The sequence below is a fragment of the Pristiophorus japonicus genome, chromosome 12, assembly GCF_044704955.1.
Source record: "Pristiophorus japonicus isolate sPriJap1 chromosome 12, sPriJap1.hap1, whole genome shotgun sequence".
NCBI lineage: Eukaryota > Metazoa > Chordata > Chondrichthyes > Pristiophoridae > Pristiophorus > Pristiophorus japonicus.
Window position 1 is genome coordinate 177,514,422 of NC_091988.1, and position 25,778 is coordinate 177,540,199.

General features: G+C 47.4%; 1 protein-coding gene across 1 annotated transcript in view; it reads left to right on the forward strand.

Annotated features, from left to right (window-relative positions):
* dnmt3bb.1 (DNA (cytosine-5-)-methyltransferase 3 beta, duplicate b.1) overlaps positions 1-25,778 on the forward strand; it is a 294,113-nt gene that overhangs the window by 183,274 nt on the left and 85,061 nt on the right. Inside the window, exons 12-13 of the mRNA XM_070895082.1 lie at positions 20,734-20,813; positions 25,462-25,574. Of these exons, the coding sequence (XP_070751183.1) occupies positions 20,734-20,813; positions 25,462-25,574 (193 nt within the window). The remainder of the gene's footprint in view (positions 1-20,733; positions 20,814-25,461; positions 25,575-25,778) is intronic.

A 25,778-nucleotide genomic window follows, 5' to 3' on the forward strand; every position in this document is an offset into this window, starting at 1 on the left:
CCCTCCCCTGCGCGGCAACAAGCCGCTGTCTCCTTCCCCTCCCTCCCCTGCGCGGCAACAAGCCGCTGTCTCCTTCCCCCTCCCTCCCCTGCGCGGCAACAAACGGCGGTTTCCTTCGAACGATGGCTGAAGCACTTTCACACAGGTAGGAAGATGGTTTATTTAATCTTTTCTTTGCTTATAAATGTTTATTCAGGTTGGATTTATTTGTATAATATTTGTAGAAGTATAAACAAGGATTGATTGTAGAATTTAATGAGTTCCCTCCCCCCCCACCTGTTCTGGACGCCTAATTTGTAACCTGCGCCTGATTTTTTAATGTGTAGAACAGGTTTTTTCAGTTCTACAAAAATCTTCACTTGCTCCATTCTACTTTAGTTTGGAGTATGTTTTCACTGTGGAAACTTTGAAATCAGGCGTCAGTGGCCGGACACGCCCCCTTTTGAAGAAAAAATTCTGTTCTAAAGTAGAACTGTTCTACCTGACTAGAACTGCAGAAAAAAAAATGTGGAGAATTGCGATTTCTAAGATAGTCCGTTCTCCACCAGTTGCTCCTAAAAATCAGGCGCAAATCATGTGGAAACTTGGGCCCTATGTTTCTATGTTTGAAGACTGAAATCAATAGATTCTTGGGCACCAAGGGAATTAAGGAATATGGGGATAGGGTGGGAAAGTGGAGTTGATGTAGAAGTTCAGCCATAATCATCTTGAATGGTAGAGCAGGTTTGAGGGGCCGTATGGCCTACTCCTGCTCCAATTTCTTATGTTCTTATGTAGTTATCGTGTGAAGTAAAAAAACAGTTTATAAATATAATTCAAGCCCAACTTTTAAAAAACATCTCCTGCTATCTATTGGAAAAGTGGTTTGGATGGGTTACTGATTATGATGGTGAGGAGAAGCTTAATTAACACAGGTAAAGGTTATCATTAATGTAAGGTGCTTCGTAATATTGTCAGTAATTTAATCTGTAGACAAAAAGATTGATATCCCTGCTTTAACTCTTCCATTCCAATTTCAAACATTTCCAACTTTAATTGGTAAATGAAGTCTTTAATTGCATAGTAAGGCCAAATTACTGTCCGATTCAGTGCAACATAGGTTTCACTACAATGAATCCTTATATATCACACGCCTTAAAATATGAGAGGCTATTTTAAGCCCTCTGCACTAGTCAGTCTGTTTTTAGATGGTATGGGTTGAGGGGGGTGAATGTTGGCCATAACAGCAGAGCTCCCTTCATATAATAGTAGTATTGAATCTACCTTAACAAGTGGAAAAGGCAGATGGCATTACATTTTTTCATCGAAGGATAGCACCCCTTACACTTGTATAACACAGTGGCAAAAATTGACTTTTGCCTGTATTGAATTTTTTAACGCATATTCTGTATTGCTGGAAATAGCATGCATGGGTATAACATCCATGGTCGCACAAAGGATTTTGTAAAGGAAAATATATTTGTTCAGTTCCAGATGAACTGGCTACATAAGTGTGAATTGACAAAGATCAGTTCAATAGTAAGTTCAAGCTCTATTTTTCACCAGGTGTCCATTTTATACAAGAAAGTCTTTGTGTATTTTGGAACTGTTCTGCTTTTTGCATGAATATTGGACTCATCATCATCATCATCATCATCATCAGCAGTCCCTCGAATCGAGGATGACTTGCTTCCACGCCAAAATGGATGAGTTCACAGGTGTTTCAATGAAGGACCTAATATTTCAGGTTCCGAACTACATCTTGAAGTGTGGAAGATGCCTGTGTGTGGATTTTTTTAATGTGTGGTGGCCGTTGCACACCAGCCACCACACGGGCTTGACAGAGCTAGGTCTTGGTCCAGTGGCAAGGATTAACCAAGACGACTGGAGACTAGCTCTGCTGGAATAGGTTCTTCGGGCCCAAGTTTCGGGCCGCGCCTAGAACGGCGCAGCCCCGACCTGGACACCCGTTTTTCGCGCCACAAAGTGCGCCTAAAAAAAACGTACCTATTCTCCGGCTCCCTGCAGGCCCTCTGGAGCTGGGCGCGGCGCAGCACAAGCTGTGGGGGGCGGAGCCAGGTCCCTGCGCTGAAAACAGTGCCGGGACCTCGGCACATGCGCGCTACAGTGGGCACGCTTGTGTAGTAGCTCCAGGCGCCCAAAACTGTGTAGGAGGGGCCCGAAGCACGCAGCCCCTAGCCCTGGACGAATAGCCTCACTGGAGCTGCGTGCATAAGGCTGCCTCCCACGCCCAGCTCCTGCTTCCTCCGGACCGGGACCCGACCCGACTTGACCCCTGCCCCCCCCCCGACCGACCTCTGCTCCCGACCGACCTCCGCTTCCAACCTGACCCCCCCCCCCCCGCCCCAACTGACCTCCGCTCCCGACCTCGCCTGGACCCGAAGCCACCTACCTGTCAATCCGGTAAGTCTAAGCTTGAAGTCTTGGGTCCGGCCAGGCCCGGCCAGTTCAGCCTACCTCTCCTTTCTCCCTTTCTCTCTCTCTCTCTCTCTCCCTTCTCTCTCTCCCTTCTCTCTCTCCATTCTCTCTCTCCCTTCTCTCTCTCTCCCTTCTCTCTCTCCCTTCTCTCTACCCCCCCCCTCCATTCTCTCACCCCCTTCTCATCCCCCCCTTCCTCCCTCCCTTCTCTCCTCCCGTCCTCTCCCCTCCCTCCCTCCCTCCCTCCCTCCCTGCAACCCCCCTCCCTCCCTCCCTGCTCTCCCCCTCCCCCTTCTCTTCCCCACCCCCATCCTTTTCCCCCTCCCTCCCTTCTCTCCCCCCCTCCCTCCCTTCTCTTCCTCCCTCCTTTCTCTTCCCCCCCCTCCTCTTCCCCCCCTCCCTTCCTTCTCTTCATTTCTCTCCCCCTCCCTCCCTTCTCTTCCTCACTCCCTCCCTTCTCTTCCCCCCCTTCTCTTCCCCCCCCTTCTCTTCCCCCCCCTTCTCTTCCCCCCCCCCTTCTCTTCCCCCCCTTCTCTTCCCCCCCTTCTCTTCCCCCCCTTCTCTTCCCCCCCTTCTCTTCCCCCCTTCTCTTCCCCCCCCCCTCCCTCCCTTCTCTTCCCCCCCCCCCTCCCTCCCTTCTCTTCCCCCCCTCCCTCCCTTCTCTTCCCCCCCCCTCCCTCCCTTCCCCCCCCCTCCCTCCTTCTCTTCCCCCCCTCCCTCCCTTCTCTTCCCCCCCCCTCCCCTCCCTGTCTCTTCCCCCCCCTCCCTCCCTTCTCTCCCCCCCCCCTCCCTTCCCTTCTTTCCCCCCCCCTCCTCCCTTCTCTTCCCCCCTCCCTCCCTCCCTTCTCTCCCCCCCCTCCCTCCCTTCTCTCCCCCCCTCCCTCCTCCCTTCTCTTCCCCCCCCCTCCCTCCTTCCTCTTCCCCCCTCCCTCCCTTCTCTTCACCCCCCTCCCTCCCTTCTCTTCTCCCCCCTCCCTCCCTTCTCTTTCCCCTCCCCTCCCTTCCCTTCCCCCCCTCCCTCCCTTCTCTTCCCCCCCTCCCCTCCCTTCTCTTCCCCCCCTCCCTCCCTTCTCTTTCCCCCTCCCTCCCTTCTCTTCCCCCCCCTCTCCTCCCTCTCCTTCCCCCCCTCCCTCCCTTCTCTTCCCCCCCCTCCCTCCCTTCTCTTCCCCCCCTCCCTCCCTTCTCTTTCCCCCCCCTCCCTCCCTTCTCTTCCCTCCCCCCCTCCCTCCCTTCTCTCCCCTCCCCCCTCCCTCCCTTTCTCCCCCCCTCCCCTCCTTCTCTTCTCCCCCTCCCTCCCTTCTCTTTCTCCCCCCTCCCCTCCTTCTCTTCTCTTCTCCCCCCCCTCCTTCTCTTTCACCCCCTCCCTCCCTTCTCTCATCACCCCCCCTTCCCCCCTTCTCTTCACCCCCCCTCCCTCCCTTCTCTTCACCCCCTTCCCTCCCTTCTCTTCACCCCCCTCCCTCCCTTCTCTTACCCCCCTCCCTCCCTTCTCTCCACCCCCCTCCCTCCCCTTCTCTTTACCCCCCTCCCTCCCTTCTCTCCACCCCCCTCCCCCTTCTCTCCACCCCTCCCTCCCTTCTCTCCCCCCCTCTCCTCCTCACCCCCCTCCCTCCCTTCTCTTCACCCCCCTCCTTCTCTTCACCCCCCTCCCTTCCTGCCTCCCTTCTCTCCCCCCTCCCCCCCTCCCCTCCCCTCCCTCCCCCCTCCCCTCCCCTCCCCTCCCCTCCCCTCCCCCCCTTCTCTGCCCCCTTCTCTCTCTCCCCCCTCCCTCTCCTCCCTCCCTTTTCTCTCCCCCCCCCCTCACCTCCTCCCTTCTCCCCCCCACCCTTCTCTCCCCCCCCCCTTCTCTCCTCCCCCCCCCTCCCTTCTCTCCCCCCCCCTCCCTTCTCTCCCCCCCCCCTCCCTTCTCTCCTCCCCCCCCCCTCCCTTCTCTCCTCCCCCCCCTCCCTTCTCTCCCGCCCCCTCCCTTCTCTCCCCCCCCCTCCCTTCTCTCCCCCCCCCTCCTCCCTTCTCTCCCCTCCCCTCCCTCCCTTCTCTTCCCCCCTCTCCCTCCCTTCTCTCCCCCCACCCCCTCCCTCCCCTCCCACAGACTCTAAATCTGCATCGATACCGGGCCACCACACGTGGGATCTGGCTATCGCTTTCATCATTGCAATGTCTGGGTGGGTACTGTGGCGATCACTAATGAAAGTGGCCGTGCCCTTTTTTGGCACAACTACCCGATTACCCCATAGGAGGCAGTCTGCCTGTATAGATATTTCATCTTTGCACCGCTGGTACAGCTTTATTTCTTCCTGCATCTCTAACGGGACATTAGACCAACTCCCGTGGAGCACACAGTTTTTTTTACTAAGTACAGTAAGGGGTCCTGGCTCGTCCAGGTTCTAATTTGTCGGGCGGTAACAAGTGATTGCTCACACTCAAATGCTTCCATTACCATAACTAAATCTGTGGGCTGCGCCATCTCCACCCCGGTGGTGGGCAATGGCAGCCTACTGAGAGCATCGGCACAGTTTTCTGTGCCTGGCCTGTGGCAGATGGAGTATTTGTATGCGGACAACGTGAGCGCCCATCTCTGGATACGTGCCAATGCATTCGTATTTTCAGGAAAGAGGGATATAAGCAGCTTATGGTCGGTTTCCAATTCAAATTTGAGCCTGAACAGCTATTGATGCATTTTCTTTACCCCGTAAACACACGCTAACGCTTCTTTTTCGATCATACTGTAGACCCTCTCGGCCTTAGACAGGCTTCTGGATGCATAAGCAACCGGTTGCAATTTCCCAAATTCATTAACTTGTTGCAATACACACCCGACCCCGTACGACGACGCATCACATGCTAATACCAAACATTTACATGGATCGTACAACACAAGCAATTTGTTTGAACATAACAGCTTCCTAGCTCTCTAAGGCATTTTCTTGGCTTTTACCCCATACCCATTCATCACCCTTATGCAGTAAAGAGTGCAGGGCTTCTAACAATGTGCTGAGATCCGGTAAGAAGTTACCAAAAAATAGTTCAGAGTCCTAGAAACGACCGCAGCTCCGTCACGTTCTGTGATCTCGGTGCGTTCTTGATTGCTTCCGTCTTCGAATCAGTGGGCCTGAGGCCATCCGCCGCGATTCTTCTCCCCAGGAACTCCACTTCAGGTGCCAGGAAAACACGCTTCAAGCGTTTTAGCCTGAGCCCCACATGATTAAGCCGACTAAGAACCTCCTCCCGGTTCTGCAGGTGCTCGACGGTGTCCCGACCTGTAACCAAGATGCCGTCCTGGAAGACCACGGTGCGCGGGACCAACTTCAGCAAGCTTTCCATGTTCCTCTGGAATATCGCCGCGGCCGATCGAATCCCAAAAGGACATCTGTTGTAAACAAAGAGACATTTGTGCGTGTTGATGCAGGTGAGGCCTTTCGAAGATCCCTCCAGCTCCTGCATCATGTAGGCCGAGGTCAAGTACAGCTTCGTGAACATTTTCCCTCCCGCCAGTGTTGCAAATAGGTCGTCTGCCTTTAGTAGCAGGTATTGATCCAGCAGTGGGAAACGATTGATAGTTACTTTGTAATCACCATAGATTCTGACTGTGCCGTCTCCCTTGAGGACAGGAACAATTGGACTGGGCCACTCATTGAATTCGATCGGCGAAATGATGCCCTCTCGTTGCAGCCTGTCTTGCTCGATCTCCACCCTTTCTCTCATCACGTAAGGTACCGCCCTCGCCTTGTGATGGATGGGTCGTGCCCCCGGAATTAGGTGGATCTGCACTTTTGCTCCTTGGAACTTCCCGATGCCTGGTTCGAACAGTGAGGGGAATTTGCTTAGGACCTGGGCACATGAGGTGTCGTCATTGGACGAAAGCGCTCGGACGTTGCCCAGTTCCAACGTATCTTTCCCAGCCAGCTCCTGCTGAACAGCATGGGACCATCGCCTGGTACCACCCAGAGTGGTAACTCGTGCACCTCTCCATTGGTAGGAGACCTTTACAGTAGCACTGCCAATTACAGGAATCAGTTCCTTTGTGTATGTTCTAAGTTTGGTACGAATGGGAGTCAGGACTGGCCTTGAAGCCTTGTTGCACCACAATTTATCGAAAGTCTTTTTGCTCATTATGCACTGGCTTGCGCCCGTGTCCAGCTTCATGGACACCGGGAGTCCATTTAATTCAACCTTCAGCATTATCGGGGGCACTTTGTGGTAAATGTGTGCACCCTATATACCTCTGTCTCCTCAGTCTGAGGCTCTAGTTAGTTATGATCCACCGTGGATCTGTCCTCCTTTGCAACATGGTGGTTTGCAGGATTAGCAGGGTTTGCAGCTCGCTTGCACATGCATTGGAGGTGTCCCATTGTTCCACAGCCCTTGCACACGTATCCTTTGAAACGGCATGAATGGAAACGATGACCACCCCCGCAGCGCCAACAAGGTGTTAATGGTCTTGTATTCACCACCCTTGATGGCGGACTCTGAGTCATCTGCGCCATGTAAGTCCTGCCATGTACATTTCGATTCGAAAACAACGGTACTTTGTTCACAGTACTTGCAGCAGCACTAGTGTGCTGGGAAATTTGTTTGATATTGTCACTGGTGGAGATAAACGCCTGGGCTATCGCTATGGCTTTACTCAAGGTTGGGGTCTCTACAGTCAGAAGTTTGCGAAGTATTACTTCATGGCCAGTGCCAAGTACAAAGAAGTCCTGAGCATGTGCTCCAAGTGTCCTTCAAACTTGGAATGTCCTGCAAGGCGCCGAAGCTTGGCGATGTAGCTCGCCACTTCCTGGCCTTCAGACCTCTTGTACATGTAGAACCGATACCTTGCCATCAGAACGCTTTCCTTCGGGTTTAGATGCTCCCAGACCAGCGTGCACAACTCATCGTACGACTTGTCTATGGGTTTCGCTGGAGCAAGCAGGTTTTTCATGAGGCCATACATTGATGCCCCGCAAATGGTGAGGAGGATCGCCCTTCGTTTGGCAACATTCGCTTCTCCTTCCAGCTCGTTGGCCACGAGGTATTGGCCAAGTCGCTCCACGAAGGTTTCCCAATCATCTCCCTCCGAAAATTTCTCCAGGCTGCCCACAGTTCTCTGCATTGTTGCATTGGGGTTTGTCATCTGTATCTTGTCGCCAGTTGTTATGTCTTGAATAATGAGTCAGACTAGATACTGCAAGCCCAAAGTAAGTATGACCGTAGTCCTTTATTACAGATCTCAGAGTGCCTCCCCAGCCTGCAAGGCCTCCTTATATACAGGTGCTCCCAAGGGATTGTGGGATCCCTTGGAACTCCAGGGGATAAGCCCTCTGGTGGTTAGACATGATAACATAGAAAATAGGTGCAGGAGTAGGCCATTCTGCCCTTCGAGCCTGCGCCACCATTCAATAAGATCATTCACCTCAGTACTCCTTTCCTTCTTTTTTCTCCATGACCCTTGATCCCTTTAGCCATCAGGGCCATATCTAACTCCCTCTTGAATATATCTAACACACTGGCATCAACAACACTCTGCGGTAGAGAATTTCACAGGTTAACAACTCTCCAAGTGAAGAAGTTTCTCCTCATCTCGGTCCTAAATGGCTTAGACCTTATCCTTAGACTGTAAACCCTGGTTCTGGACTTCCCCAACATCGGGAACATTCTTCCTGCATCTAACCTGTCCAGTCCCGTCAGAATTTTATATGTTTCTATGAGATCCCCTCTCATTCTTCTAAACTCCAGTGAACACAGGCCCAGTCAATCCAGTCTTTCCTCATGTCAGTCCTGCCATCCTGGGAATCAGTCTGGTGAACCTTCACTGTACTCCCTAAATAGCAAGAACGTCTTTCCTCAGATTAGGAGACCAAAACTGAACACAATATTCCAGGTGAGGCCTCACCAAGGGCCCTGTACAACTGCATTAAGATCTCCCTGCTCCTTACTCAAATCCCCTAGCTATGAAGGCCAACATGCCATTTGCCTTCTTCACCGCCTGCTGTACCTGCATGCCAACTTTCAATGACTGATGTACCATGACACCCAGGTCTCGTTGCACCTCCCCTTTTCCAAATCTGCCGCGATTCAGATAATATTCTGCCTTCATGTTTTTACCACCAAAGTGGTTAACCTCACATTTATCCACATTATACATCTGCCATACATTTGCCCACTCACCTAACCTGTCCAAGTCACCCTGCAGTCTCTTAGCATCCTCCTCACAGCTCACACCGCCACCCAGCTTAGTGTCATCTGCAAACTTGGAGATATTACACTCAATTCCTTGATGTAGATTGTAAATAGTTGGGGTTCCAGCACTGAGCCCTGCAGCACCCCACTAGTCACTGCCTGCCATTCTGAGAAGGACCCGTTTATCTCTACTCTCTGCTTCCTGTCTGCCAACCAATTCTCTATCCACGTCAATACATTACCTCCAAAACCATGTGTGTTAATTTTGCACACCAATCTCTTGTGTGGGACCTTGTCAAAAACCTTTTGAAAGTCCAAATACACCACATCCACTGGTCCTCCCTTGTCCATTCTGCTAGTTACATCCTCAAAAAATTCTAGAAGATTTGTCAAGCATGATTTCCCTTTCATAAATCCATGCTGACTTGGACCGATCCTGTCACTGCTTTCCAAATGCGCTGCTATTTCATCTTTAATAATTGATCCCAACATTATCCCCACTACTGATGTCAGGCTAACCGGTCTATAATTCCCCGTTTTCTCTCTCCGTCCTTTTTTAAAAAGTGGTGTTACATTAGCTACCCTTCAGTCCATAGGAATTGATCCAGAGTCGATAGACTGTTGGAAAATGATCACCAATGCATCCACTATTTCTAGGGCCACTTCCTTAAGTACTCTGGGATGCAGACTATCAGGCCCTGGGGATTTATCGGCTTTCAATCACATCAATTTCCCTAACACAATTTCCTGACTAATAAGGATTTCCTTCAGTTCCTCCTTCTCGCTTGACCTTCGGTCCTCTAGTATTTGCGGAAGGTTATACATGTCTTCCTTCGTGAAGACAGAACCAAAGTATTTGTTCAATTGCCATTTCTTTATTCCACATTATAAATTCACCTGATTCTGATTGCAAGGGACCTAAGTTTGTCTTCACTAATCTTTTTCTCTTCACATATCTATAGAAGCTATTGCAGTCAGTTTTTATGTCCCCAGCAAGCTTCCTCTCATACTCTATTTTTTCCCTCCTAATTAAATCCTTTGTCCTCCTCTGCTGAATTCTAAATTTCTCCCAGTCCTCAGGTTTGCTGTTTTTTCTGACCAATTTATATGCCTCTTCCTTGGATTTAACATTATCCTTAATTTCCCTTGTTAGCCACGGTTGAGCCCCCTTCCCCGTTTTCTTTTTACTCCAGACAGGGATGTACAATTGTTGAAGTTTATCCATGTGATCTTTAAATGTTTGCCATTTTCTATCCACCGTCAACCCTTTAAGTATCATTCGCCAGTCTATTCTAGCCAATTCACGTCTCATACCATCGAAGTTACCTTTCCTTAAGTTCAGGACTCTAATCTCTGAATTAATTGTGTCACTCTCCATCTTAATAAAGAATTCTACCATGTTATGGTCATTCTTCCCCAAGGAGCCTTGCACAACAAGATTGCTAATTAGTCCTTTCTCATTACACATCATCCAGTCTAGGATGGCCAGTCCTCTAGTTGGTTTCTCGACATATTGGTCCAGAAAACCATCCCTAATACACTCCAGCAAATCCTCCTCCACCGTATTGCTACCAGTTTGGTTAGCCTAATCTATATGTAGATTAAAGTTGCCCATCATAATTGTTGTATCTTTATTGCACGCATCCCTAATTTCTTGTTTGATGCTGTCCCCAACCTTACTACTACTGTTTGGTGGTCTGTACACAACGCCCTTTGGTATTCCGCAGCTCTACACATACAGATTCCACATCATCCAAGCTAATGTCCTTCCTTACTATTGGGTTAATTTCCTCTTTAACCAGCAACTCTACCCCTCCTCCTTTTCCTTTCTGTCTATCCTTCCTGAATGTTGAATACCCCTGGATGTTGAGTTCCCAGCCTTGGTCACCCTGGAGCCATGTCTCAGTAATCCCAATTATATAATATTCGTTAATAGCTGCCTGCGCAGTTAATTCATCCACCTTATTACGAATACTCCTCGCATTGAGGCACATAGCCTTCAGGCTTGTCTTTTTAACATACTTTATCCCTTTAGAATTTTGCTGTAATGTGGCTCTTTTTGATTTTTGCCTTGGGTTTCTCTGTCCTCCACTTTTACTTTTCTTCGTTCTATCTTTTGCTTCTGCCCCCATTTTACTTCCCCCTGTCTCCCTGCATAGGTTCCCATCCCCCTGCCATATTAGTTTAATCCCTCCTGAACAGCACTAACAAACACTCCCCCTAGGACATTGGTTCTGGTCCTGCCCAGGTGCAGACAGCCCGGTTGGTACTGGTCCCACCTCCCCCAGAACCGGTTCCAATGTCCCAGGAATTTGAATCCCTCCCTCCTGCACCACTCCTCTAGCCACGTATTCATCTTAGCTATCCTGCCATTCCTACTCTGACTAGCACATGGCACTGGTAGCAATCCTGAGATTACTACCTTTGAGGTCCTACTTTTTAATTTAACTCCTAGCTCCCTAAACTCAGCTTGTAGGACCTCATCCCGTTTTTTACCTATATCGTTGGTACCTATATGTTCCACGACAGCTGGCTGTTCACCTTCTCCCTCCAGAATACGCTGCAGCCACTCCGAGACATCCTTGACCCTTGCACCAGGGAGGCAACATACCATCCTGGAGTCTCGTGTGCGGCCGCAGAAATGCCTATCTATTCCCCTTACAATAGAATCCTCTATCAGTATAGCTCTCCCACTCTTTTTTCTGCCCTCCTGTGCAGCAGAGCCACCTATGGTGCCATGGACTTGGTTGCTGCTGCCTTCCCCTGATGAGCCACCTCCCTCAACATTACCCAAAATGGTGTATCTGTTTTGGAGGAAGTTGACCGCAGGGGACCCCTGCACTACCTTCCTTCCATTGCTCTTCCTGATGGTCACCCATTTCCTATCTGCCTGTGTAACCTTTACCTGCAGTGTGACCAACTCACCAAACGTGCTATTCATGACATCCTCAGCATCGCGGATGCTCCAGAGTAAATCCATGCGCAGCTCCACATCTAGTCGTCAGGGACACTAGAAGCGTCCCTGAGTTCCCACATAGCACAGGAGGAGCATGACACGGGTCTGGGCTCTCCTGCCATGACTTAACCCTTAAATTACTTAATTTGGCAACAATGCCAATGGTTTCTTACTGCTAAGAACAAGAAGAAAGATAAAGAAAAAGAGAACTATTCACCACTCAACCAGCCAATCACTTACCTTCTTGGCTGTGATGTCACCCTTCTACTTCTTTCTTACTTTTGACCCTGCACCATCTGCAGCTAACTCCCCGACTGCCGCCGACCCCGGTATTTACATACATAATACAAACGATTCACACTTGGAGGTGGCCAATATGTATCGAGATGTGGACCCCAAAAATCCTTGTTGGTTTCAGCATTTCTGGGGCAAAAGATCGGAGCAACTCAATGTTTTGGCCTAAAAACGAACAGGAGCCAGTTCCAATAGTTTTCCATCCCAAAGTTGACATGGTCAAGTTCACGATCATTTTTTCGGCCTTCCTCCAAGACCTCATAGAGCTCATTTATTTGGATGAGGGCTGATGGCATTGAAGTGGTAAATTTTCAGAATTTACACTAACATCAGGGTAACTTAGAACCAGTTGGTTAAGTTGTGCTTTTTACCAGGATCAGCTGAGATTGGTGAAAGTGGGGAGCGTCTGAGCCTTGAAGAGTGCTGAAACATTGTCTGTGAATTACTAAAGATGTTCGCCCAGTTTGATATTCCAATCGTCAGCCATTCTTTGCTTTTTAAAAGCTGCACTGTTGATTTTAAAGCTGAATGGAAGCTACTTGTGACACATGTGTTCCTGGATGTAGTCTGTCCTACCACTACATTGTCGAGTTCTTTATTCTAGCTCTTCCAGTTGTGTATCCTGGAGGAACTCTGTCCAACTATTAAGTCAGTATCAATGTTGACGAGCTTGAAGTACTTACTAGACCTAGGGATTATTTTGACATTCTAGTAATACAAATGTATCCTTGAGTTACTCATTGACGTTATCCACTGAACACAGTCTTGTATTTGATGAGGTGGGGGCTTACTTTGAAAGCAATGCAGATTAGTAAACATGGACCTAGTTACATTACAATGTCAATAAATGCCGTCCTCAGCAATATTTCATGATCAAAGCGCCATCTGAAAGGTTTTCAACCTCATTCTCACCTAATCCCTTTCTGTACTTTTCATCTGTGGATAGGCAAACCTTCATCCCTCCCCATCCCCCTGTTCCCTTAGCTTGGACTTACTGTTGTCTGAGTGGTACCACTCTGAGTTCTCCTTCGCAATGTAATCTGTAATTGAATACTCTCTTTCTTGTTTGAAGAGCTCTTTTCTGTTGGCCCACAGGGCTGTTGATCACCTTTAGAGCCGTATGAACTATTGGGCTTAGAACTGTTGTTGAAACATATTTACGTCTTTCATGCATAGCTTTATTTCTCAAGAAGCTTCCAGTGGGTTTCTCATTGGGTTTAGCACAATTATTCTAAAACGGAAATTCTTATTTTTATATCATCAAATGATTAAAGTCTTTCGTTAAGAGATGTCCAGTGTTAAAGATGGAAGAAGCCCTTATACTTCAGCCCTGGGATGCAGTATTGTAGTAATCAGTGAGGCAAATTTTTCTTGACAATTCTTGTGACATTATGAGCCTGGTTTGCTTCTTTCTTTTGCCTCAAACCCAGATTTGATTTGCAGCTTTTTCACATGACCACCGGACATCTCTCAGCGCTTTACAGCCAATTAAGCACTTTTGGAGTGTAGTCACTGTTGTAATATAGGAAACGAAAGCTCCCACAAACAGAAATGTGATAATGACCAGATAATCTGTTTTTTATGTTATGTTAATTGAGGCATAAATATTGTCCAGGATACTGGGGATAACTCCCCTGCTCTTCAAAATAGTGCCATGGGATCTTTTACGCCCACTTGAGAGATCAGACGCTGCCTCAGTTTAACATCTAACCTGAAAGACGATGGCACCTCCAACAGTGCAGTGCTCCCCAGCCAACATCCCCAGCATCGAAGCACTGACCACACTCGACCAGCTTCATTGTGCGGGCCACATTGTTCACATTCCTGACACAAGTCTCCCAAAGCAAGCGCTCTACTCGGAACTCCTACACGGTAAGCGAGCCCAAGGTGGGCAGAGGAAACGTTTCAAGGACATCCTCAGAGCCTCCTTGATAAAATGCAACATCCCCACCGACCCCTGGCCAAAGACCGCTCTAAGTGGAGGAAGTGCGCTGAACACCTCGGGTCTCGTTGCCGAGAGCATGCAGAAAACAAGCGCAGACAGCGAAAGGAATGTGCGGCAATCCAGTCCCACCCACCCTTTCCTTCAACGACCGTCTTACCTGTGACCGAGACTGTAATTCCCATATTGGATTGTTCAGTCACCTAAGAACTCACTTTTAGAGTGGAAGCAAGTCTTCCTCGATTTCGAGGGACTGCCTATGATGATGATGCTCCCTCAGCACTGCACTGGAGTGTCTGCTTAGATTTTTTTTGTGCTCAAGTCCCTGAACTAGGACTTGAACCCACAACCTTTTGGCTCAGAGTCGAGAGTGCTACCCATTGAGCCACAGCTGACACTTGGTGTGTGAAAGTTAACAAAATAATTTCTAGGTAGCAGAAAATGACAAGTTTTATATTAAGTGATATGGGGCTAGGTTCACCTCCATAATTGCAGGAACATTGGGCCCAAGTTTCGGGCCGCGCCTAGAATGGCGCAGCCCCAACCTGGACGCCCGTTTTTCGCGCCCGAAAGTGCGCCTAAAAAATACCTGCAGATTCTCCGGCTCCCTGCAGGGCCTTTGGAGCTGGGCGCGGCGCAGCACGAGCTGTGGAGGGCAGAGCCAGGTCCCTGCGCTGTAAACAGTGCTGGGACCTCTGCACAGGTGCGCTACAGTGGGCGCGCATATGCAGTAGCTCCAGGCGCCTGAAACTGTGTGGGAGAGGCCCGAAGCACGCAGCCCCTAGCCCTGGCCGAATGGCCTCACTGGGGCTGCGAGGATCAGGCTGCACCTCCCTCGTCCAGCTACTGCTCTGGATCCAGCTTCCTCCCCTGTTCAGCTGGCACTCTCAACCACCCCCCCCTCCCCGTGCTCCCGCTCCAACGACCCCCCCCCAAAGCTCCGGCTTCCCCGGCCACCTACCTTTCACTCCTTCGGCGAGGCCCGCCCGCCAGCCATCTTGCTGGGGGCGGGCCCCGCCCGAAGTCTTGGGCCCGGCTTCTTCACGTCAGCCAGGCCCGTTCAGCCTCCTCCCTCTCCTCTCCCCCTCCCTTCCTCCCTCTCCTCCTCCCTTCCTCCCTCTCCTCCTCCCTCTCCCCTCCCTCCCTCTCCTCTCCCCTCCCTCCCTCTCCTCTCCTCTCCCTCCCTCTCCTCTCCTCTCCCTCCTTCTCCTCTCCCTCCTTCTCCCCTCCCCCCTCTCCTCGCTGTCAGAAACACATAGACACTGACAGACAGAGAGAGAGACACTGACAGAGAGTGCGAGAGAGACAGACAGAGAGAGACACACACACACTGGGGGTGGGGGGCCCATCCCAGCACGCTGTTGGAGGGCTCCCAGTGCTGTTGTCGGTGAGTAGAATTTTTTTTGATTGATTTATTGGTTGATTTATTGGTGTATTTATCACTTATTATTGATGATGGCTCTTTATTTGTGAAAACTGAAGTGTTTAATGTTTGTAAACTTCCCTTTAAACCCTCCCCCCACATTCCCTACGCCTGATTTGTAACCTATGCCTGATTTTCTAAGTGTAGGCAAGGTTTTTCATAGTGTACAAAAATCTACACTTGCTCCATTCTAAGTTAGTTTGGAGTAAGTTTTCACTGCCTAAACTTTCAAAATGGGCGTAGTGGCCGGACACGGCCCCTTTTGGAAAAAAAAAAATCTGTTCCAAACTGAAACTTTTCTAACTGACTAGAACTGGAGCAAACTAAATGCCGAGAATTGCAATTTCTAAGATACTCCATTCGAAACCAGTTGCTCCAAAAAAACAGGAGCAACTCAGGCTGAAACTTGGCCCCATTGTGATGCGCAAATGTGCACATAAATACAGAGTGCGTTATATGCCATTAGTGACCCAATATCTATATTTAAGTGTGTTGTATCTGTGGTTTGACCACAGTTGTCACGTTAATATAATGTGCACTGAAAATGGATGTATGGTGTCATACCACCTTTGAAATTGACCGCACCTTTGGGATTGCCCAGACTTGCGATCTATTAAATTCCAAATCGACAGATGATCTGCTTCGGACTTTCAAGTCCTCATTGAAATCGAAAAGTTGCCCACCAACTGCGCATCACGCTGGATAATTTTACGGCTGGTGCAAACAGGTCTGTTTGTACACGTAGGGAGGGGGAGATGAGAAAATTGTACAATAATTAACACATAAAAGAACGATAAAAGAAGGTACTACACAGCTGTAAAGGCTTGGTTTGAAGGGATGAGAATGCTTCAATTTTTTTTAAATCTTGCAATGTATTCCAGTAAATAATTAATTACTCTAAAGTATTCCCTGTGCTTTTTAAAGCCAAGAACTGTGCTCATCAAATAAATATAATTAGACTCACACCGTTTAACTTGCAAGTTGTAATACATGGGGCTTTTTATGTTTCCTGATTGGCTAGTGAAAGGTGCATCGCTCAACGTGATCCCAAGTATGCTCACACACAACGGTGCGCCCCTGGGATCCGTGGGCCACTAGCCTGCACACAATTCCACAGCGCTTCAAAGCAAGTTTTTGCTTGGGGATTCACACGATGTAAGTGAGGATTTTGTTCGGAGCTCAGCAGCATATTCCTAAGCTACATCGTCGATCGCAATTTCAGGGCCAATGTTTTCGGCAGGTGCAGGTCTGCCCTCCAATTGATCAATTTCACAAGGAATAAAAAAGGTTTTTCAATTGAAATTGCATTGTTTCAGTGGCCGAACTCCCGTCTTGGTTTGGCGTGAGATCACTTATTTGTCTCTTTTTAAAAAAAAAACCCAGGGCATAAAATTTAGCCCTGAATTAACCCAGATCTACACGGTATTTATTTGATGACCATAAATAATTGCAAACATGGATGTAGAAATACGGAACAACTGTACATTAAATATATAGGTATTCACATTCCTTATGGATTTAGGAGTAATATGGGTCCTAAATGGGTCATAAATTGTGACTGTACATAGACAGAAACTGATTAGAAAAAATAGGTAGGAACACAGGAAAATTGTGGTTTTGCATATATGGGAATTTTTGTGCAATGAGGAAATGGTTCTCAGTTCAAACCATGTTCTAAGTTGTTCAGAAAAATAGAAATAATGGGCACAATATTGGCCAAGAGTTGCTCCCTTTTTTTTGGAGTAACTTGGTTTTTCTGGCATAACTTAAAACTCTCCATTTTCCACAATCAATTTGCACCAGTGTAACTGAGTTAGTTACGATTTTTTTAGTTTTGTTTTTTTTTCTCAAAAGTGGGTGTTACCAGCCACCTCTGCCAGTTCTGCCCATTTAGGCAACTTTGGCCAGCTAATAGTTACTCCAAATCTACTTAGGTCAGTGTATCTGGCCACTTCAGAAAACCCTTGCGGAGAGTTAAAGAAATCGGCGCAGGTAGGTACATTGGAGGCCATTCAGCCTGGGATAGGGATGGGAAGCGGAGAGGACCTGCCTGCACTTAAACCACCAAGCCTTACTTTTTGTTTGCAAGGTTTGGTGGTTTGTAATAAGAATTCAATAAGAAATAAAAAATTGAAGTAAGTCCTATCTTCATCTTCAAACTGGGCCCGGGAAGGCAGCAGGTCAGCCGGTGCCGGAGGCCACTCGGCCAGAGCTAGGGCCGGGCGGGCAGGCAGGAGAACTGATGGTGCTCCTGCCTGCTGATGATTTCTATCAATTCTCCTGCCTGCCCGCCCCTAGCCCTGGCTGAGTAGCATCCTGGTGCGATCGATCTCTTAGAAATCGCACCAGGAGGCCACATGGCCTGGGCTAGGGGCGGGACGACAACGCACCGGGAGGTCACTCAGCTTGGGCTAGGGGCGGGAGCGATTCAGCTAGTCAGCTTCAGGGCCTACACTGCGCAGCAGCAAACAAATGGAGAGGCTGGGGACGAGGAGCTACTGCGCATGACCGGACATCGCCAGCGGACTCCACTGCACATGTGCAGACGTTCCGGCACAGTTTTCGGCGCAGAACGCTGGTTCCACCCCCGACTCGACTGGCCACGCTGCGCGACTACAGGGAAGAGGCCGGACAGCGGCCAAAGTGGCAACAAAATTTTTCGCCACACTTCGGAATGGAGAAAAGCGGCGCACCTCCGGTAAGTGTGCTGAAAAATGGGCTGGGCCAAAATTGAGGCCAATAGTAGGGATAAGAGATCATTTTATCTTAATCCTTGCAAAACAGAACTGTCAACAAATAGCTTGTGCAGCATCATTGACCCTTCCTTTTCAGCGAGGGAGGCAGCCTCTCATGCCGTTACTAATGTGCTTGACATTGTTTAGCGCTCTGCTGCTACCGCCGCGCGCTCAGACTTTAGCGCCCTAAGAGAAGTGGTTACCGCTTGATTTAGCGCTTCCTTCTTGGAGCGTTAAACTAAATATCGCTAAAGGAGAGAATGATTAGTGCCAGGTGCTACTTTTTCAACTTTTCAAAATTACCGAATTTCTAGCCCATAAGATTAAATGTACAACTTCCTGTTAGGTGTGTTTTTCTACAGTCTATTTCTAAGTATACCAGTATAGTTCATCTGCTGTACCAATCTGTTTCCTCGCTGCCAGATCTGAGCTGGCATCCAACATCTTTTCCGTTGAAAAATAATGAGAAAGATGCAGAGAAACAGATCCCACACTAGGAAGTTGTCAAAGCAGAAAGTCTTGTATTAGTTGTGAAATGATGACTGCTTGTTCAGTTTTAATTGTGGCTTGACTCAGTTAGCTGATTTTCTGGTGTACATTCATGCTGCACATACTAGCTTAAGACTGCTAATTATAGTTATTGTTCCAGCAAGGCACAATTGCATTGAGATAGATTGCCTCCTGCCTGGCTGGAGATCAGATTATGCACTTTATAAACCAGTTTTGACACCACACTGGATTTGCAGTATTGTTGTGTGTTTTTTTTAAATTTATTCATGGATGTTAACATTGCTGGAAAGGCAGCATTTATTGCCCATCCCTAATTGCCCTTGAGAAGGTGGTGGTGAGCCACCTTCTTGAATCAGTGCAGGTCATGAGGTGAAGGTATTCGCACACTGCTGTTAGGGAGGGGGTTCCAGGATTTTGACCCAGCGCCAATGAAGAAATGGCAATATATTTCCCCCCAAAAATGGATGTGTGACTTGGAGGGGAACTTACAAATGGTGCTGTTCCCATCCGCCTGCCTTATCCTTCTAGGTGGTAGAGGTCGCGGGTTTGGGAGGTGCTGTTGAAGAAGCCTTGTCGAGTTGCTGCAGTGCATTTTGTAGATGGTCCACACTGCAGCCACGATGCGCCGGTAATGGAAAGAATGAATGTTTAATGTGGTGGATGGGGTGCCAATCAAGTGGGCTGCTTTATCTTGAATGGTGTCGAGCTTCTTGAGTGTTGTTGGATCTGCACTCATCCAGGCAACTGGAGAGTATTCTATCACACTTCTAACTTGTGCCTTGTAGATGGTGGAAAGGCTTTGGAGAATCAGGAGGTGAGTCACTCGCCACAGAATACCCAGCCTCTTACCTGCTCTTGTAGCGACAGTATTTTATGTGGCTGATCCAGTTAAGTTTCTGAACAATGGTGACCTCCAGGATCTTGATGATGGGAAATTTGGCGATGGTAAAGCCATTGAATGTCATGGGGAGGTGGCTAGACTCTCTCTCTTGTTGGAGATGGCCACTCCCTGGCACTTGTGTGGCGTGAATGTTACTTGCCACTTATCAGCCCAAGCCTGAATGTAGTCCAGGTCTTGCTGCATGCGGGCATGGACTGTTTCATTTTCTGAGGAGTTGCGACTGGAATTGAACACTGTGCAGTCATCAGCAAACATCCCCACTTCTAACATAATGGAGAGAAGGTCATTAATGACGCAGCTGAAGATGGTTGGGCCTTGGACACTGCCCTGAGAAACTCCTACAGCAACGTCCTAGGGCTTAGATGATTGGCCTCCAACACCCTTCCTTTGTGCTAATATGACTCCAGCCAGGGGAGGGTTTTCCCCCTGATTCCCATTGACTTCAATTTTACCAGGGCTCCTTATGCCACACTGCCTTGATGTCAAGAACAGTCACTCTCACCTCACCCCTAGAATTCAGCTCTTTTGTCCATGTTCGGACTAAGGCTGTAATGAGGTCCGGAGCTGAATGGTGATGGAGGCGTCTGGGATGTTGGTTGAAAGTTATGATTCTGTGAGTAGTTCTGCGACTACTATCGGGCCCTATAGCTGTTGCTTAACTAGTCTTTGGGACAGCTCTCCCAATTTTGGCATGTCTTTAGATGTTAGATGGTGGACTTTGCAGGGTTGACTGGGCTAGGTGTGCTTTTGCGTGTACGAATCCCATGCCTAGGTCGATGCCGGGTGATCCATCCACTTTTATTCTTATTATTTTTCCTTGCCAGGCCATTTCAGAGGGTAGTATAAGAATCCACCACATTGCTGGGCGTCTGGATTCACATATAGTCCAGATTCTCTTCCTTAAATAACATTAGTGAACCAGATGGGTTTTTAAGACAATCCAGTAATTTCATGGTCACCATTACTGATACTAGCTTTTTATTCCAGATTTATTTAATTAACTGAATTTAAATTCTGCATCTTATTCATCTTAGTGACACACAGCTGTTACAGGAATGTCAATTTGGTTGCTGGTAAGTCTGGTGGCTGTAAAGCAGTGTGTTTTTGCAGATAGCCTTCCTTCTAAATGTAATGAATGCTTAAACCAGTGGGTAGTTGTAGCCTTCAATGGAAAGTCAAATTGGGTGGAACTGAAACGGGCAGCTAGTCCGATCCTGTTGGTTTCCTGCCAGGTTATAATGAGTCTCCCAATTTTTGGTGGAATGTTGACATCCTGGAGACAATGAGAGTTGCTGTCTGTTGTATTAAAGGATCTTTATTAACCTTTAGTTAAAAATAATATGAGAGTATTGGTGATGCATTGTTCTAATACATATCCTTTCTTTTTTACATTAGAATTTTGTCTTGCCTGTGGAAGCACAAGAGTCGGCACTTTCCATCCACTGTTTGAAGGTGGTCTGTGTCCTATTTGCAAGGTGAGTGTGTGTAATCCGCGCATGCAGACATCAAACCATACCCAATAGTTCCCAATCACCAGTGCTATTATTAGCAACAACATTGCATTGTTTCAAAATTAACATATTCTTTACACTTTCGAATTAATGCAACCAAAGATCCTTTATTTTCCAAGACTGTGCATTCTAAAATCAACCAGAACTAATAGTATTTGCTGATGCAAATTACATTATTTACTTTGAACATTATCTCTGGGAGATGTTTATGGTTAGAAAAATCTCAAATATTTTTGAAATGTCTGTGCATTTTCCACTGACGTAAGGTTCCTGTTATTATCCCAAACACTCAACTCACCAGATCCATTCTGCAACGAACTGTGTGCCAGTAGCGATTGCAGTAGTGTAAGTTCAGCAAATTCGATCTCGCCATTGATTTTAATGAAGAGTGGAGATATTATAATTAGCTGTTCACCTATTTCTGCGAAGAAAACAGTGGAACAACACACAACTTGCAGGAAATTATGAAATGGCGTAAATAATGACGTTTCTCAGCCATAATGTCCTGGAACTTTAGCACCGCAAATCGGGTCCTGTGACATACACGAGCCATTACAATGGCGCACCTCTCCAGGAAATTCTGGGTCATTGTGCGGGGAAACAAGGCCCCAGACTACTACACTGAGACAGGATACAATAGCACAATGGTACAGTATTTGAGGCTTATGGTTAAACCATCCGAAACAGTTGTTCAATTGCCAGAAAGGATTTCTGAAATGAAAAATCTTTATTTTTCTTCTTCCTCCTTTTTCCACCAGCTTTCTCACCACTCCTCTTCCTTTGCTGGAGCTTGGTCACTTTTCTGGGGTACAGTTCTATAGGCACCAAGCACTCACCAATACCTCACTCCAGTGGCCATTCATCATGTGTGAGCCCAGATAGTGAGTGTGGCAAGCGATTCATTTGTTAGGGGGGATGGGGGGTGCATCACAACTGTACCCAACATCTACATGTGTAATTCCAACAGGGGTTGCCGCATAGCATTCAGGACAGAAAGCCCTGATCAGTTTCCTCCTCCCTAACACAAGGTGCTGAGGCCAACTGTAGCTCCTTTACCACAGATAAGCAGTTTAACCTGGGACCTTTTTTGAGCTGTATAATGTTAGCTATTCACTGTCCTAACCAATGTTCCCTCTTATTGCGCGCGAGCCCTTTAACTGGTTGTGTGGCCCAGTCAAATTTAAGCACATGCGCGGTTTTTCCCATGTAACAGCTGGTGAGCAGCCTACGCGGGACCTCCAGCCCGCAGCACAGCCGCGCAGCTTAATAGGAATGTTGGTCATTACCTGCTGAATGATCCGAAAGAAAAAAAAGCTAAGCTTGAAAATAATACATTGGAGTTGGGAATGAGGGAAGAGATGGGGACAAAAATTCAAGGGCTGGATTTTAGGCTTTTCTGTTTTCAGGGCGAAAACGGAGGCGGTGCAGGAAAGTTACCGGCCGGGAATAGTTTGCGCTTTAGTAAGGAATTTTCGCCATCTGGGCCCTGCGTCAGGGGGCGCAGCGCAATGGTGACGTTGTACTCTTTTCGTGGCGCAAGGATGGGAAACTCGCAAACTAAAGTGCCGGGCTGTGTGTGCTCCGAGGTGTTTGGCGGTGGGGGGATTCTTTTTTTTTAAAAAACCCACAAAAACATTGCCCATGCCACCACAACACAAATCGCTAAAAATATTAAAAGAACAAACACTTGCTCTTCCCTTCGGAGCACTTTACCTTCCTTTGCGCCGCCGGCTATGCCGGACCGCACTGGTTTCCCAGGCGGTTACTGTAGCTGCACTTCCGGGCAGACGGATCAGGCAAAGGTCCAAACTCCTGCCGGTGTCGCAATGAGAGGCGTTGCACACGCGGTGCAGTTCTTCCTGGTGGTGCTGCTTGGCGCCACCACAAAACCGGACCGGTGGATCACGACAGCACGCAGGAGACCTTTCACGCTGCTCCGGGGCAAAACCCAGAGCGCAAAGGACCGGAAAATCCAGTCCCAAGTGTTTCTTTTTCTCAATTGCTAGAAATGTACACATTTGAAAATAAATCCGATGAACTTTGCATAGAGCACATATGGCAAAATCAGATGGCACAAATGACATTCAAATGCAGTTGGAAATGAAACCCTTTGTTTTCAGATATCTAAAATACTGACAGTTTTGTTAACTTGTATAATTGCACTTCGAATTGCTTATCTGCTTTTTTTTTTAAAGTAGGTGAATGCTGTCAAATAGGTTAGAAAATATAAGGGTCTGCAGGCAGTTAGTTTTGAACTCAAAGTTTATAATTAACTTACTTGTTAATAGTATTGAACCTTCATTAATGAATAACTTGAACATTTTGAACTTGGACCAAGATTATATTTAGCTCTGAACAACTACAAACTACGAGTAAAAAAGCAAATTACTACAGATGCTGGAAACCTGATACAAAAGCACAAAATGCTGAAAACACACAGCAAGTCAGTCAGCATTAGTGGAGAGAACTGACAAGTTAATGTTTCAGGTGTAGACCCTTCCTATTGGAACATGTTAACTTGTCTGTTCTCTCCACAGATGCTGACCGACCGACCTGTGCATTTCCAGCATTTTTCTAATTTTATTCCTAGAAATTATTTTTTGGCCCCAATTTGAACTGGGGGCGGGGGGGTGGCGTGGGGGGTGGTTGGATGGGGGCAGGCAGGTGAGTTTTAATGTCAGTTCAAAACTCACCCATGCTGGTATAAAAGATGCCCAGGGCATTTTAACTCCTGGGCCTCATTTAAATGCCTCCGGTGGATTTCCACCCTTTCCAAATGGTAAGTCAACTGGAAGCGGTGCAAATTCATGCAGCCCGGAGGCCAACCATTGAGCAGGTAAGTCCGTGAGGTCGGCTGCCAGGTCATTCCCACGATCAGGTTGGTGGGGGGAGGGGGATGGTGGTGGTGCCGTAGGCGCAAGAGAGGCCTATTCTGTGTGTGGGCCGGAGGAACATGCCTGCTCCTCTTGGTCCTACAAGTAAATTTGAAAAATAATTTAAACATACTTTTTGGGCCTCTTCTGCCACCATCCAGTTCTTTGCTTGGTTGGCCTGATGGGAAGCTAACTGTGGTTTCCCACTCAGGCCTCTTAGTAAAAATTACAATCAGGTCCCAATGTCATCATTGTATTGTTTCTAAATGACTAATTTGTAGTATTTAAATTTATCGAACCCTCTGTAGTCTTTGATATGTTCGATCACACTATCTTCTCAATGCCTTTCCTCTGTTGTCCAGCTCCGTCTTCTCTTGGCTGTACTCCCACCTATGCCAAATGTGCCATTTGTCACTTTAGAGCAATCTCTCTTGTCATGCATTTGAGCCCTTGTAAATATTTTAGATAGCAGTCAGGCAACAATCCAAGAAAACATTGAAAGTACAAGCCAGAATTATGTGGCAGAATAAATGTGTTACATTTATGTTGTGTATTGGAGGCTATCACCACAGCATCAAATTTCATGCACTGAAAATTTGTACTTGCTTTAAGACTGGGAGATTCCTCATTTAATTTTCTACTGTGTTTTTCTCCCAATCAGTCGCGAATGCTGTCAATATGGTGATCTTTCTGTGAATGTAAATGCCTTTTCTGATTGGTTTGTCACATACCTGCGATATACTCGACCGTTCTCCCAATTTCTTTCAGAATTACTAGATTTGCCCTTAAATTTCACCCACATTTTCTCGACCCCTCTGTAATCTTTGATATGTTTGATCACACTATCCTCTCAATACCTTTCCTCTGTTGTCCAACTCAGTGGGATTGCCCTCTCTTGGCTGTACTCCCACCTATCCAATGCTTTACTGGCATTTTCTTGGAAAGTTTAAAGAGACGAGACTATTTTGAGAATGTGCCATTTGTCACTTTAGAGCAATCTCTCGGTTTAATCAATGTCCCCTGGCACATTCCTTGAGAGACATATATGTCTGAGGTATCTGTTGTAACAAATGTCTCATAACATTGGAGTGAAGAATTCAGATTCAAAATGCTTTGCAGATCATTTGGTAAGGTTGCTAATCTCTCGAATCAAGTTTCTGGCCCTACCACAGCACTGAAACAGTCCTAACCAAAGTCACAAATGACATCTTCTGTGACTGTGGTACATTATCCTTCTTCAGCCTTCTCAACCGCTCTGTAGTCATTGGCATGGTCAATCAAACCAGCCTCCACCAATGCCGTTCCTCTGTTATCCAGCTCAATGGGATTGTCCTCTCTTGGCTGCACTCCTATCTATCCAATTGTAGGCAGATCATCTGCAAAACGGCTGCTATTCACGCTCCCACACTGGCAAAATCATTTGCAGACAAAGGGGTCAGCTTCCACATGTATGTTGATGACACCCAGCTCTAACTCTCTTGATCTAGCCACTGCCTGTGTTGTCAGACTGCTTCTCCAATATCCAGATGGACACACCTTCTCCGGCACACAGGCCATATTATCAGTCCCTTTCTCCATTATTTAAAATCTATAAAATGTACTTTACATTAGTTAAATATGTTTTTGAGCACAGATGATTACAGTTGTCAATTTCAAACCCTACATTAACCCATTAAAGTAGTTGCCATTTTGTGTGTGTGCAATCCTTTGTGGGGTAATCATTTATTGGTTTGTTGCAGGATATCTACCTGGAGACATCATATATGTATGATGATGATGGCTACCAATCATACTGTACTGTGTGCTGTGGTGGGCGAGAGGTGTTGCTGTGTGGGAATGCAAACTGCTGCAGGTATGATGGCTGTATGAACACTGAAGTTGTAGCTTATAAAGTATCGGCAGTATCACAATTTGGGATTTTTTTTACACTAGATATTTCCTTGGGTTCAGTAATACTGGCCACTTTGGTAAACAGTTTACATGGCCCCTAAAATCTGGAGTGCACCTTTTTTCCTGTCCAGTACCTAGTTAAAACGATAGCACAACCTAGCGATCG